Here is a 13,533-nt window from a genome sequence, read left to right on the forward strand (position 1 = left end):
CCTTTGCTGCCGGTCTCCCAGGGCCTGAATTTCATTGGCTGTGCCCTGGTCCTGTCCTCTAGCCTGATCCTTAGTCTATGGTCTTTCCTGTACATTGAAAGTTGGGTCTGAGCCAGACAGGATGGCACAGGCTGTCTTCAGGCAGGAGTTTAAGGCCAGGCTGGGCGCCATAGTGAGGCTTTGTGTAACAAAAGGGGGAAGGGAGGGAAGGAAAGGACTAGAAGGGAGAAGAGGATGGAGGGAGGGGAAAGGTATTTGGCTCTGGCAGCAAATGCTGAGTAACTCCAGTAGATCCCACCACAGACCCATTGAAGGTTGTGAGCGTGTGGTTAGCTGTGTGGACCAGGTGCCTGTGCATTAACTGCTGTGTGGGGCTTCACCCATACCAACTTTTTAATGCTTGCCATGGCCCTATGAGGTAGGTCCTGGAAACTGAGGCCCAGAAATTTTGAATTGCTGGAGATCACATGACTGGGGCATGAAAGAGGCCCCTTCTGCTGCAAGCATGGCCTTGTGACTAAAAACGCTGGAGATAGTTAACCTTGTCAGACTCCTGTGACTGTGGAGAACTATGGATTGAAAGGATTGGGGCTGGACCTCCTAGAGGTGAGAGAGTGTCACCAGCGTCTAGGGAAGGTCACGGGGGTGCAGAGCCCCCATATGCAGAGAGTGGAATTATATCATTGAAGACCACAGCCCCCTGAGATGCCACAGTGGCTCATGCCTGTCCCCTGTTTCTGTCTCTGTAGAGCTGATCCTGGAGAGGTGTGACTTGGAGATACAGGCCAACAGCCGTGACCACCACACGGCTGACCTGTGCCAGGAGAAGCTGGTACTGCGGCGTGGTCAGCGCTTCCGGCTGACGCTGTACTTTGAAGGCCGTGGCTATGAGGCCAGCGTGGACAGTCTTACATTTGGTGCCGTGACAGGTGGGTACCTTTGATCTTCTCTGTAACCTGCACCTGGTGGGCATAGGACAGATGAATTCTAATCCCTTTTTACAATCTCTCCCATCTGGTGAGTATCTCAGCTGTCATTAGCCCCATTTCACAGATGAGAAACTGAGGACCAGAATGGAAGAGGAAGTGGCCACCTCAGGCCACCCAAGCCCGTATACTGGGTTCCCACTTTCCATAGCTTTCTGCCTTGGAGGTTCACCACAATCCTGTAGGTGACTTTTCTGTCCCTCCAGGTAGTTCCCAAATAGCCACACAGAGACTTATTATTAATTATAAATGATTGGCCAATAGCTTAGGCTTGTTGCCAGCCAGTTCTTACAATTTAAATTAACCCATTTCTATTAATCTATGTGCTGCCTCATCTATGAACTTCCCATGTTGTTTTTTCCAAGTCTGGCTTGCAACTCCTCCAACTCTGCCTTCTTTTTTCCCAGCATTCTCTCTGCCCTGAAAATCTTGTCTAGCTATTAGTCAATCAGTTTTTTAATAACAATGAGAGCAACCCCTCTTCACGGTGTACAGAAGGATTACTCTACAGCATGATCCAGCATAATGTTTCCCACACCAAACAACTTTCCTGCCTCTTCTCACCAGGGCTTCCTAGAACCCACTAGGCCTCTGGGATCTGGCTTAAACCAGCTCTGGGCAGTGGGGAAAGAGTCCTACTAGAGGAAGGGTGGACTGCTGACCTGTTGTGACACATAGCCTCTTTGAGCCTGAGTTTTATCAGCAATTCACACTGGAGGGTTAAGTGAGATGGCCCAGGAATTGTCCCATACATATTGATGGCTGCTGCTTGTCTTATTCCAGGGGCTCCTGGGATGGGCAAAGAGGTGTTGGACCCTGTCCACCCTGTTCGCAATCTCTTTGGTTGACTAACCTAGGGAACTGGCCTTGAGTGCCAAATCAGTTGTCTGGCTTCTTGTGGGAACCACTCCCTTGAGGTCAGCAAGGGGCCACCTGGCTGGGATTCTGGCCCAAGGGTGTGAAAGGCCAACTTTCTTCGGTCTTTGGGGGTAGAAAGAGTGGCAGACAGGAGTTGCTGACCCAGCCCAGCTGAGGCCCTTTCTATCCGAGGGCCGTTTGATTAGCTTATCTCAGGCTTTGCAGGCTGCCAGGATATCCCCCCATCCCTCCCTCCTCCCTCCTCATCCATAGATGAAGCCATTACCAGGGGCACCCCACACCAGCACCTGTAGGGCTCTTTCTACCCACCAAAGGGTCTTAGCTAGTATCTGGCCTTCCAGCCCCTGCAGAGTGGAAGGGGGGCAGTATGGATGGGGTTGTGAGGGCTGGATCATGCTTGGAAAGGTCATCATGCCTATGTAAATGCCCCCAGTATGGAAGCATAATGGGCTCCCATGTGGTAGACAGGGAGCCTGAGGTAAGGCTAGATAGTTAAGTCACTCACTTGGTGGGTCATGAAATGGTTAGAAGCCCAGCAGGTTTCAGTCCCTGACCCAGCTGTGAGTTGAAGCTCTCAGTCACTTAATCCCATGTCTACCTGAGTGCCTGCCTGGCTTCAGTGTATTCCTCTGACATGGGTGACAGGTGAGCTGTCAGCCTAAGCAGCCAGTGAGCACCCATGTTCTCTCTCCTCCCTGACACAGACTTCTCCTTCTCCACTCCCATGGTTTGGGGAGTGGACAGAGGTACTTAGCATCCCGAATTCAGTGCTGGGAGGAACACTGACCTCCTGAACCCTGCAGCTAATCTCTGTTCACCAGTCCCCATGGGTCACTTCCATCTGTAGGCAGTCCTGGCTTCCCTGTCCACTATCCAAGACCCTCCCGGGTGCCTGGGAAGCCTAAGGGACAATACCAGGAAGCCAGGCTCCTACCTCCAGGCCAGGCTTGAGTCAGTGCCCAGCCCAAGCCTGGCTGGGGACCTCCTCCTCCATTAGAACTCTCTAGTTTATGCTCAGCCTGTCCTACCACTTCAGGGAAACTGAGGCTGAGAAAGGGGAGAGAGCTAATCAAGTCACTCAGTGAAGGGATTTGTGGTCGTACCCCGGCTGTTTATTTTTCCCTAGGCAGTTTGGGGTCTGGTGGACTCTGCAGCAGGCTCAGGCCACAGTGGACAAACAGCCCTTGTTACAGGACGAAACACTCCTCTTTGGAGGGTGAAGGCATGAGATGAGGCCAGCCTAAGGAGGTGAAGGGAGCAGTTGTGAGGCTAACTGAAGGTGTTACCCTGTCACCATGGTCTGGACAGTGCCAAGACCCCTCGGGTCTCTAGAATTACATGGGTCTAAAGTGGCCCATCATTGGCATCCTTGACCTTACCAAGACTACCTTTGCAAGCCAGGAACTTGGCAAAGCCAGCTATGTAAGCAGTGGTGGGACCAGGGGACAGTGTGTCCTTGCCTGTCCCCCAGCAAGTCCTCTTGGAAGAAAAGGGTATGTGTATGGTGTATGGTGTACGGTGTGTGTGTGTGTGTGTGTGTGTGTGTGTGTGTGTGTGTGTGTACATATGCAAGTACATGTGTGACTGTTCCCAGATAGAGAGGTGGGATGTGCGTTTCCTGCCCTGCCCTTGGGATGGTATGTCAACAGAGACACTGGCAGTGGGACCTGGCCCAGGCAGGTTACTAGAGTGACCAGATAGTTGATCATCCCAACAGGGACATTTCTGAGAAGGGAAGGGTGATGGTCAGGTTGTGCTGGGGCTTACAAGCATAGCCAGGACTGAGCTGCCCTGCCCACTCCTAACCAGCCCTCCTCCCTTTTCCTCAGTCTCCACGTTTGTGGAGTTATTCATTGTGCTCAAAGTGCCTTGGCTCAGAGCCCTCAGAGCCTGCTCTCTGGCCTGAGAACTCAGCTATCTTTGGAGGGAGCATGCCTGAGGACTGTCCCTGCTCTGAATGCTTTCCATGGGCCCTCACTGAGCCCTCCAGCTGTGCCAGGATGCAGTGGTGAGAATAATAGGCCATAGTAACTATTTGCTGAGCACTTACTGTGTGCCAGGCTTGCCTTCTGAAACTTCTTAGAAGGAATGACTTCATTTCATAGATAGAGAAAGGCCTCCATTTCACAGACAGAAACTCTGGCTTAGAGAAACAAAGTCCCTTGCTACAAGGTTTCAAGGAAGTTTCAAACTTGAGACTGGACTTTCTGGGCCATGTGACCCACGCTTGTTTCTTGGATGAAGATACTGTGGGTCAGAGAATCCTGGGTTCTTGGCTTAGATTGCACAGTGCTGGATTGGGGTAGAGGTGGGAACTGAACTCAGGGTAGCTCTCTTGAGTCCCAGGGCTAGCTGGCTCCTCTCCAAATGTCAGCTCTGGAAGTCAGGGAGGGTTTGAAAGCCTCCACCTCAGCCCCTGGCACTCAGACAGCCTCTTGAAGCCTGTGTCATGCCTATTAGCTCACGGTTATATTTGGGCCTGGGTGTAGTGATGCTGGCAGGCAGGGAGGAGGGGTGGAGGCTGGGAGGGAGCCCCTCGGTGAGCAGGCCCCAATATTGTCAGCAGCGGATGGCAGAGCCACAGGGAGGGCGTGGAGAAATAAAAATAAACCTCCAGGCTGCCTCCCAGCTAGCCAGAAAGCTCCTCTGTTTCTCCACTCTCTACCCAAGGCCAAAGTGGCCAGCCCTGCCCTCTTGTGACTCAGGCCTGCTTGCGTGGGCCAGGCCACCCCTTACCTGGAAGAGGTCTGTGCAGACCAGGACACAGGACCTTTGTAACCCAACAGGAAGCAGAATCTTTGGAAATGAAGCAGTGTGGAAGTATCAGGGCTTCAAGATGGTAGAAACCCAGAGCTCTCCTAAGAGCCCTCCTCTCCAGAGCTCACTCCTCCACTCTCCAGCAGTTGAAGGGAAAGCAAGCCCAAAGAGTCATAGCCAGGTGTAAGATGTACAGGGCTGTAGGGAAGTGGTGGCCCTCGTGCTGCCCATGGCATTGGAACCCATAGCCAGAGGGTCCCCGGTAGGCCAATGCCCCCACCAGCCTGTAGCCATGATCTCAGATGTTGAGGTTCTGTCTCAGGAGTGTGCAGCTCTCTTGGGAGAGGAACAGTGGTGTTCAGGAGAGGGACTCAGAACTGTGTCTGATCCTTGGCAATGTCTGCCTTCATTCCTGCTGCTGTCATAGACAAGCAAGCGGAGCCTGTCTGACATCACCTCAGATCCGAGGTGTGTGACCGCAACAATGGCAGGCTGTCCTGTCCTCTTTCTGGGAACTCTTTCTGATTGTAGACTCACTATGAGCCTATCTATGACTTTTCAAGTGGGCTTGCAACACCTACTTCACCAATGAGAAAGCAGAGGTTTCGGGAGGTGTGGAGCCTCTTGGCAGAGTTCCTCCAGTGGCCAGAGGTGGAACTAGGTCTTGACCCCAGGCCTGGGAGCCTGGACAGTGTCCTGCCAGCCAGCCCTTCATTCATTCACAGCCGTGCGTGCCTTCTCCCCTCTGCAGGCCCAGTTCCCAGTGAAGAAACAGGGACCAAGGTCCGCTTCCCACTGTCTGACAATGTAGAGGAGGGGTCCTGGACAGCCTCGGTGCTGGACCAACAGGACAATGTCCTTGCGCTGCAGCTCTGCACCCCAGCCAATGCTCCCATCGGCCAGTACCGCCTCAGCCTGGAGGCTTCTACTGGCTACCAAGGCTCCAGCTTCGTGCTGGGCCACTTCACCCTGCTCTTCAATGCCTGGTGCCCAGGTGAGCCATTTGCCATCTATGGGGGCTGGGGAGTGGCAGGAACTGATCAAGGAAGTGTCAAAAAGGATTGGGTGGGTGGGGCCGTGGGCCAGCTCCTGGCCAGCCTCAAAATAAGGATTCTTTTGGCGTTTCAGTTTATAGACAGGAAGCTAGGTGACTCATCCAGTAGCAAAGGATGCAGTCCGGGTCTGGGGCCTGTGAGTTCCTACAGCACTAGGAACCAGGTGTCTGAATCCATTTGGCTGCCATCATGGAATCCCATAGACTGGTTATAAACATGGCTGACAATTCTGGGGATTGAGAGGTACAAGATCAAGACTGGGTCACATCCAATGAGGGCCTTCTTATTGTTACTCAATATGATGAAAAGCATCACATGGTGAGAGGGGAATAAACTCTTCTATAGTGACCCCAACCGCGAGGTAAGTAACCCAGTCCTCTAGTAGAGACAAGAGTCATTCATTCATCAGGCCCTCCTCCTAACATCATCACTTTGGGATTAAATAACAAAGCAAGAACCTTGGGGACACAAGGCAGTGTGTGGTCCACAGAGTCCCCATTAGGGGAGAGGTACCCAGCTTATGGCGAGTGCCAGACACTGTGCTCATTCTGTTCATGAGGCCCTGGTTTAAACTCATCCAGGTTGGCATGAGGAGGATGGGAAACTGAACGAGGCACAGCAGGGTTTGAGTCTGGCTGTAACTACCTCCTCTCACAGCTGCTGGGGGAGACGCCAACATCCTTGCTGCTCAGACAGGAAACTGATACTCAGAGAAGTGAAGTGGTTCCTGGAAGCTCCTTCAGTCCGCTAGGGGACCACGGCAAAGGAGGAAGTGAGAGAGGAGAGCTGGGGAAAGCCCAGGTCAGCTTGAGTATGAGGAGGAGGCCAGGCGGGGGTGCACCCCCCCCAGCCTCAGTTTCCCCATCTCAGTTGTTTCCTTCTTGCTCTGACACAGGGAGGCTGTCCAGCCTGGGAACTCAGTGGCCTTCCAGGCTAGCTCCTGATCTCTCTGCTGTTAGGCAACCCCTTTCTCTGGACCATTGCTTGTTTTCTTTTCTTCTCTATTTTGGGAAATTTTATGACATACTTGATAGGGAGGCTTTTAAAATTCTGCTTTTAAAATTCTTTTCTAATTCTCACAGAGTCCAGGACAGCCTTTTTATTTTTTATTTTATTTATGTATTTATTTATTATTTTGAGACAGGGTCTCATGCAATTCAGTTTAGCCTCTGCCTCATTATGTAGCTGAAGATGACCTTGAACTTATGATCCTCCTGCTTCCACACCCAGTTAAAAATACCCCTCCCCGCCCCCATTTTGTGGGGCTGGAGAGGTGACTAAGTGGTTAAAGACACTGACTACTTGTCCAAAGGATCCGGGGTTGAATCCAAGCACCCACACATTAGATAGCAACTATCTGTAACACCAGTTCCAGGAGATTTGATGCTCTCTTCTGACTTCCTTGGTGTTGTACATACATGTATACCAGTGAAACAACCCCCCACATACACTCACACACACACTCAACATGCATACATATGCACTCTCTCATAAACACACAACACACTCAACATGCACACATATGCACTCTCACACATACTCACACATATGCTCTCTCTCTCTCTCACACACACACACACTCACACATATGCTCTCTCTCTCTCTCTCTCTCTCTCTCTCTCTCTCACACACACACACACACACACACACACACACACACACACACACTAACTGGACACTACTCCAGGGACTCTGTTGTCTGCTGACATAGGTTAATTTTAGCCCTGTCCAGATGCACCTGGAGAGATTGTTACTTCCAAGAGGGCCTCTGTCAGGTGGGTCTGGTGATGCAGGCCTGTAATTCTCATACTTGAAGGCTGATGCAGGAGGATTGTGAGTTCAAGGCCAGACTGGGCAACTTGATGAGACCCTGACTTAAAATGGGAAGAGAAGAAGGCCGGGTGTGGCTCAGTGGCTGAGTGCTTGCTTAGCACCCTTAAAGACCAAGATCCAGTTGTCTAAAATCTGGTTTCTCCTGCAGCCGTCTTCAGATCTATGCTTAGTACTCTGAACACAGCTGCCTAGTCTTTCCAAGAGTCCAAATGCCTTGTACTTTGCCAACAGGAACTGCATCTGCCCAGCGCCCTGTTAATGGCCCTGAGGTCGTCCCCAGCAGCCTGTGGGGTGTCTCGCAGAGCACACAATGCCATGATTTTTTTTGGAGCAGAGGTTGCTTTGCTGAGACAAACTACAGTTTGTTTGGGTGGAGGAAGAACCCTTGCCAACCCACAGGGTTTTAGAGTTCAAGGCAGGGAGAGGGCAGCTGCTGGGGATGTCCCCCTTCCTCTGGCTCCACCTTACCCTACCCTGAGGGTTTGGAGTGGGTCCCTGCCAAGCAGTACAGTGAATGACTAAGGTGACCCACGTTGCAGGGCTTGGAAGAGGCAGGAAGTTGGGCTCGGGTGGGGACAGCTATGGGGGGAATTTCAAGGATGGATGGGAAAGGGCTGGTTCTGCCTGGAAATGGGTGCCCCTGGCCTGTATCTAAGGATAAAGCCAGCATGCATATGGCTTCATGTCCCCAGTGCATTCAACTTTACCAGAAATCAGAGCGGTGATCCTAATTCCACATGTGCTAACCACAGTCCATGTGGCAACCCTGAATTTTACTTTCTCTTTTTATTCTCCTCCTTCACTCTACACAGAGCTCAGTAATGCAAAGCTAATCTCCCCCGCTCAGCCCCTGCCCCAGCTCTGGAGCCAGAGAGCAGTGTGCCCAGGGTGCCCATCACACTCACCTTCCTCGCTGAAATACAGAAGTGCTGGGCACTACACAGGTCTCTCTGGTGCTCTACCCTTGCCTCAGTGTAGCCCCTAGAATCCATTCTCCAGCAGGTTCAGCAGGGACTAGAGTTTGCCATTCTTTAGACACCATGAAGATATTTTAATTTTTTAAAAGCAGGGCAGGGGGTGCTGGGGTTGCACCTCAGTTGGTAAGGTATTAGCCTAACATACGTGAAGCCCTAGGTTTAATACTTAACACCACAAAAACTAGGCAAGGTAACACACACTTGTGATCCTGGCACTCAAGAGATAGAAACAGGAGGATCAGAAATACAAGGTCACCTTTAGCTACATTGGGAGTTTGAAATCAGCCTGGGATCCATGAGACCCTGCCTTTAAAAATGGTTGTTGTTTTGTTTTGTTTTGTTTTTTCTCGACAGGGTTTCTCTGTGTAGTTTTGGTGCCTGTCCTGGATCTCGCTCTGTAGCCAGGCTGGCCTCGAACTCACAGAGATCGCCTGTCTCTGCCTCCCCAGTGCTAGGATTGAATGTGTGTGCCACCACCACCCGGCTGTTGTTGTTTTAAGTGAACTGTTTCATTGTGTCATTTTAAGACATCAAGCATAATTGAATTTTCTTTGTGATGGAGAGGAGGAATTCATAGAAAATAGATATCCAGGCTGGAGGCCCTGGGTTTCTCCTCCCAGCCTCAGTTTCCCTGTCTATGAAGCAGACATCATAAAGCCAACCTGGCCACTAAGTCTCAGGCTTGTTGGCCTTGTTTCCTCCCTGCTAGTCATGGGGAACCCTGTAACTCACACCTTCCCTGGGCCAAAGCTTCCCTGGGTGAAAACAGTGTCCTCAGCTTATGGTGGCGTCTTCCAGCCTCCTCAGGCATGTCTCAGGGAGCATCCCTGACCCCGAGCCTGGCCAAGCTCTGCCTCCCTGGGACTGTGGTGGCTCTCTCTTGGTGTCTTTCTGGTTCTGGTATCTTCTCCCCAGGGAGTCCTGCACCTTCCTAGGCTGGTTTAGGATTCTGTTCCCAGTACACCACATCTGCCACACCTTTCACTTTTAGGCAACACCAAGAGGTGCTGATGATGGGCTCAGAGGCCCAGGTCACATTGAAAATGAGCATCAGAGTGGGGCAGTGGCAGTGCATGCCCTTAATTCCAGCACTCAGGAGGCAGAGGCAGGTGGATGTGAGTTCAAGGCCAGCCTGGTCTGCAGAGCGACTTCCAGGACATCCAGGGCTACACAGAGAAACCCTGTCTGGAAAAACCAAACAACAACAAGAAGAAGAGCATTAGGACCAAGGACTTCCTAGCCCAGGATCCCCATCACTTGTTTAGATGTTAGCTTTCTCAGGGGTGAAGCATTTCTAAGCCTCAGTTTTCCCTCCCGTCTTTAACATAGGGAAGAGTAAATGGAATCATGTGTGTTCCGCTTTCATTGCGGCTCTGGGCATGCTGGGAAGTGGATGTATGGCAGCCTTGTCTCTAAATGATTAGTTTCTCTAATTGAGAGAGGCTTGGATTTGGGAGCTATCTCCCAGCTGCCCTGTTGCAGGGCTCCTGACTTGCCAGCTCAAGCTGAGACCCCTTGTTTCTGTCCACAGCGGACGACGTGTACCTAGACTCAGAGGAGGAGCGACGGGAATATGTCCTTACCCAGCAGGGCTTCATCTACCAGGGCTCCGCTAAGTTCATCAAGAGTGTGCCTTGGAACTTTGGACAGGTAGGACAGTGGCTGGGAGCCTGAGATTTCAAGATGGGAGGGGATTACAGAGTCACCCATCCCATCCTGTTAGAAAGTCAGGGTGCCCATGTAGCTGCAGGCCCAGAGAGGTCTAAGGTTTGCCTAATGTCACACAGCAGAGTCAGCACCCCTGGGCTCAGGATGAAGAGAGTATCTGGAGCAGTGAAGCCAGCTGGGGTTCTCAGAAGAGGGGGTCAATGAAGGCCCCTTGACACAGGATGACACTCATCAGATATTCAGTGTGTGCTCAGCTGTGTCAGGAAGTGGGTGAGGACCTTGTTGGGATGATAATTCCTAATGAGAGTCTCTGAGAGATACCTAAAAGTGCAAGAGGCCAAGCCACACCCCTAGCTTTTGATAGGCAGATCTGGGAAGGGCTGGAGTGTGTCTTCTCAAGGCATTCCCAGGGGTGCTGATGTTGCTGTCCAGAGGACATGTGTTTGTGTCAGTCACTGCTCAGTAACAAACAAGCCTACTGCACAAGTGGCTGAAAGCAATAACCATTATCAGGTCACGGCTCCTTACAAATCGAGACCAGTCACGGCAAGCTGTGGAGGTTGGATTCAGACAACTGGCTGCTATCTGTCTTATTGTTTCCGGTTCCCAGCCAGGGCTGGTTCTGCAAACCCCAGGCCTCATTTCCTTCATTACTCAGCCTCCCAGAAATCCCCTTGATTCTGTCAAGAAAACTTCGAAAGCAGAACCATGGCACCTGGCCGCTGGTGCATTGGGGGTCTCCTAGGGTGGGGCTCATCTTGCAGCCTCTGGATCAGGGTCTAATGTTCAGACCCTCCTTGGGTGGAGGGAGGGAAGTCCTCCCATATGCCTCAGGGTCATGCTGACCACAGCTTCCTCCCGAGGGATCATAGCAACAAAGATCCCTACCCAGCACAGGCAGCCTGGCTGTGGGAGTAAGTAAGCCGCGTCTCCATGACACATAAACCTCACCCACAAATCAGTCTCGGCTCCCAGGGCTTTGCATTCTCTTCTGGGAAACAGGGTCATGTCCCTGCTCTTCAAGGTTCTTCTTTGCAGAAACTTAACAGGGAAGAAGCCTCATTGTCCATGGTGGTCTGGGAGGGCTTCTAGAATTAGGATGCATTTGAGCAGGGCTTTGAAGAACAAGCAAGAGTTTGCCATACAAGAGGCTAGCTCTGAGAGGAGAACTCAGAGGTGGGAAACTTCGTCTTGCCTGAGAAGGACGCTGTGGGTAAAGGGTGAGACGGGGAAAGTCCTGGTTGTTAGTCTCTCTGAGCATCAGGTGATGGCAGCAGGAGCCACGGCAAGCCCTAGAGAACTGTTCTGTATCATGGAACAAGACTTGATCCAGAACAGCACAAGATGAAGGAGCAAAGGCAGGAAGGAGAATCTTTGAGGTGCCAGATGGGCATACCCTGACCCCTCTTCACACCATGTCCCCCAGATGTCACACTGTTCCCTCCTCGATCTTCAACGGCTGGCGTCCTGGGGATGCCTAGAACCAGCTGAACTCCTATCTACTAGCGAGATGGAGGGTGGCTTTCCGAAGCTCTGGGGGTGTAGGATAGCTTCCTGGAGAGGCTGGCATCCCAGCTTCCTGTTCTATTGTTTGCTTGGACACAGTTTGAAGATGGGATCCTGGACACCTGCCTGATGCTCTTGGATGTGAACCCCAAGTTCCTGAAGGACCGTGCCCGGGACTGCTCACGCCGCAGCAGTCCCATCTATGTGGGCCGAGTGGTGAGCGGCATGGTGAGTGTGGGGGCTCTGGCAGGCCGTTCCCTTCTGGGATGATGAGGCCCAGCTCTGTGTTGGGGAGGATGAAGACTTGGGGCAGAGATAAGTCTCAGCGAAAGAAATTTATAAAGCTTTACACAAACGAGGTTCCCAATGCAATTCATTCAGCCATTCACCCAGCAAATATTGACCAACAGCCGATAATGTCCTGGGCACTAGGGTAGAGCTGGGTCTAAACTGTGTGTGGTCCCAAATCCCATAATACTCTATTCACCTGGGTGGGTGAGAAGAGACAGACACTAATGGAAACATGAGGAATGAGTGCACAGGCATACATCAAGACACACGTGCTACCAGGGCAGGGTGTGTGAGTGGCTGAGCACAGGCTCCCACCACAGGGAGGGGCTGAGGGGCCTCCCTCAAGAGTGGCCCCCAGAGCTGACCAGGAGGAAAAGACACAGAGCCTGTGCTGAGGGCCTGCAGAGAGGCTGGAGTAGAGTGAGCAGGGGGAGTGGGTAGGTTCAGAAAGAGCTGGGTGGACAGGGCCAGAGCACCCAAGGCCTTATGGGTTGGATTCTGTTCTGGAAACAGTGGATGCTTGAGAGATATGTGGGGCCAGTGTGGGTGTTTGAGGAACTCAAATCACAACATGCCACTTGCAAGTGACCCTGGATTCACAGGGCAGATTCAGGCCCTGAATCAAATTCCTGGCCATGGCTTTGCTAGGCCTTCCTCTCTGTCTCCTGGGCCCTTGGCTGCTCCCCCAGTTATCCCTGTCTTCTGTCTATTGCACTGTGGCCACACTGCATCTGCAGTCCTTCATCCTAGGGTGACCGGACTTTGATCCCTTGCTGTATGCTTGCTCCTCCTGACCTACCCTCCACCTGGGCCCAGGCTTTGCCTCCTATGATGCTCTGTTGATTGCAGGTCAACTGCAATGATGACCAGGGCGTACTTCTGGGCCGATGGGACAACAATTATGGGGATGGTGTCAGCCCCATGGCCTGGATTGGTAGTGTGGACATCCTGCGGCGCTGGAAGGAACATGGCTGCCAGCAAGTGAAGTATGGGCAGTGTTGGGTGTTTGCCGCCGTGGCTTGCACAGGTAAGCTGAGGCTGGGCAGCCTGAGACCAGTCTCTGCCTCCAGTAGCCCATGGGGACTCAGGGAGACCTGATTTCAGTACTGTTTCTGCTGTTAAGACAGTGTGTGGCCTGGAGAATACAGCATCTCACCATCCCTTTCCTGCCTCTCCTCTTCCTGTGGATTCCACACCCTGATCCTGTTCTCTAGGGCTTAAGACACCTTCCCTGCAAGGGCCCTTCTAAAGTCTCCTGGAGATCCCATACCCCAGCCTCCCACCTAGGTGCCTTTGTCTCTGGCTGTGGCCACCTTCCAGGCTGGTATGTTAAGAGACATGGGACCCTCAGTCAAGTCCACAGGGAGCAATGCTTAGCCTAACTTTGCAGTCTCTAGATGGACTTGGGCCAGAGAATCAGTGTCCCCAAACCTCAGTTTCCCCACCTGAGAAATAGAGGCAACAGTGGTAAACTGATCACAGGGAGTCCCAAGGCCTGGGACAGTACCACTCAGCATAGTCTCAAGAATAGCTTGGGTTAGGGTCCCAGTCCATCAAGGATCCCAGGTCATCTTGGTGGCT

General features: G+C 52.1%; 1 protein-coding gene across 1 annotated transcript in view; it reads left to right on the forward strand.

The window, feature by feature from the left end:
• Tgm2 (transglutaminase 2) overlaps window positions 1-13,533 on the forward strand; it is a 29,239-nt gene that overhangs the window by 2,246 nt on the left and 13,460 nt on the right. Inside the window, exons 2-6 of the mRNA XM_036186341.1 lie at window positions 750-929; window positions 5,374-5,616; window positions 10,019-10,137; window positions 11,761-11,889; window positions 12,802-12,979. Of these exons, the coding sequence (XP_036042234.1) occupies window positions 750-929; window positions 5,374-5,616; window positions 10,019-10,137; window positions 11,761-11,889; window positions 12,802-12,979 (849 nt within the window). The remainder of the gene's footprint in view (window positions 1-749; window positions 930-5,373; window positions 5,617-10,018; window positions 10,138-11,760; window positions 11,890-12,801; window positions 12,980-13,533) is intronic.

Source organism: Onychomys torridus, chromosome 4, assembly GCF_903995425.1.
Source record: "Onychomys torridus chromosome 4, mOncTor1.1, whole genome shotgun sequence".
NCBI classification, from domain to species: domain Eukaryota; kingdom Metazoa; phylum Chordata; class Mammalia; order Rodentia; family Cricetidae; genus Onychomys; species Onychomys torridus.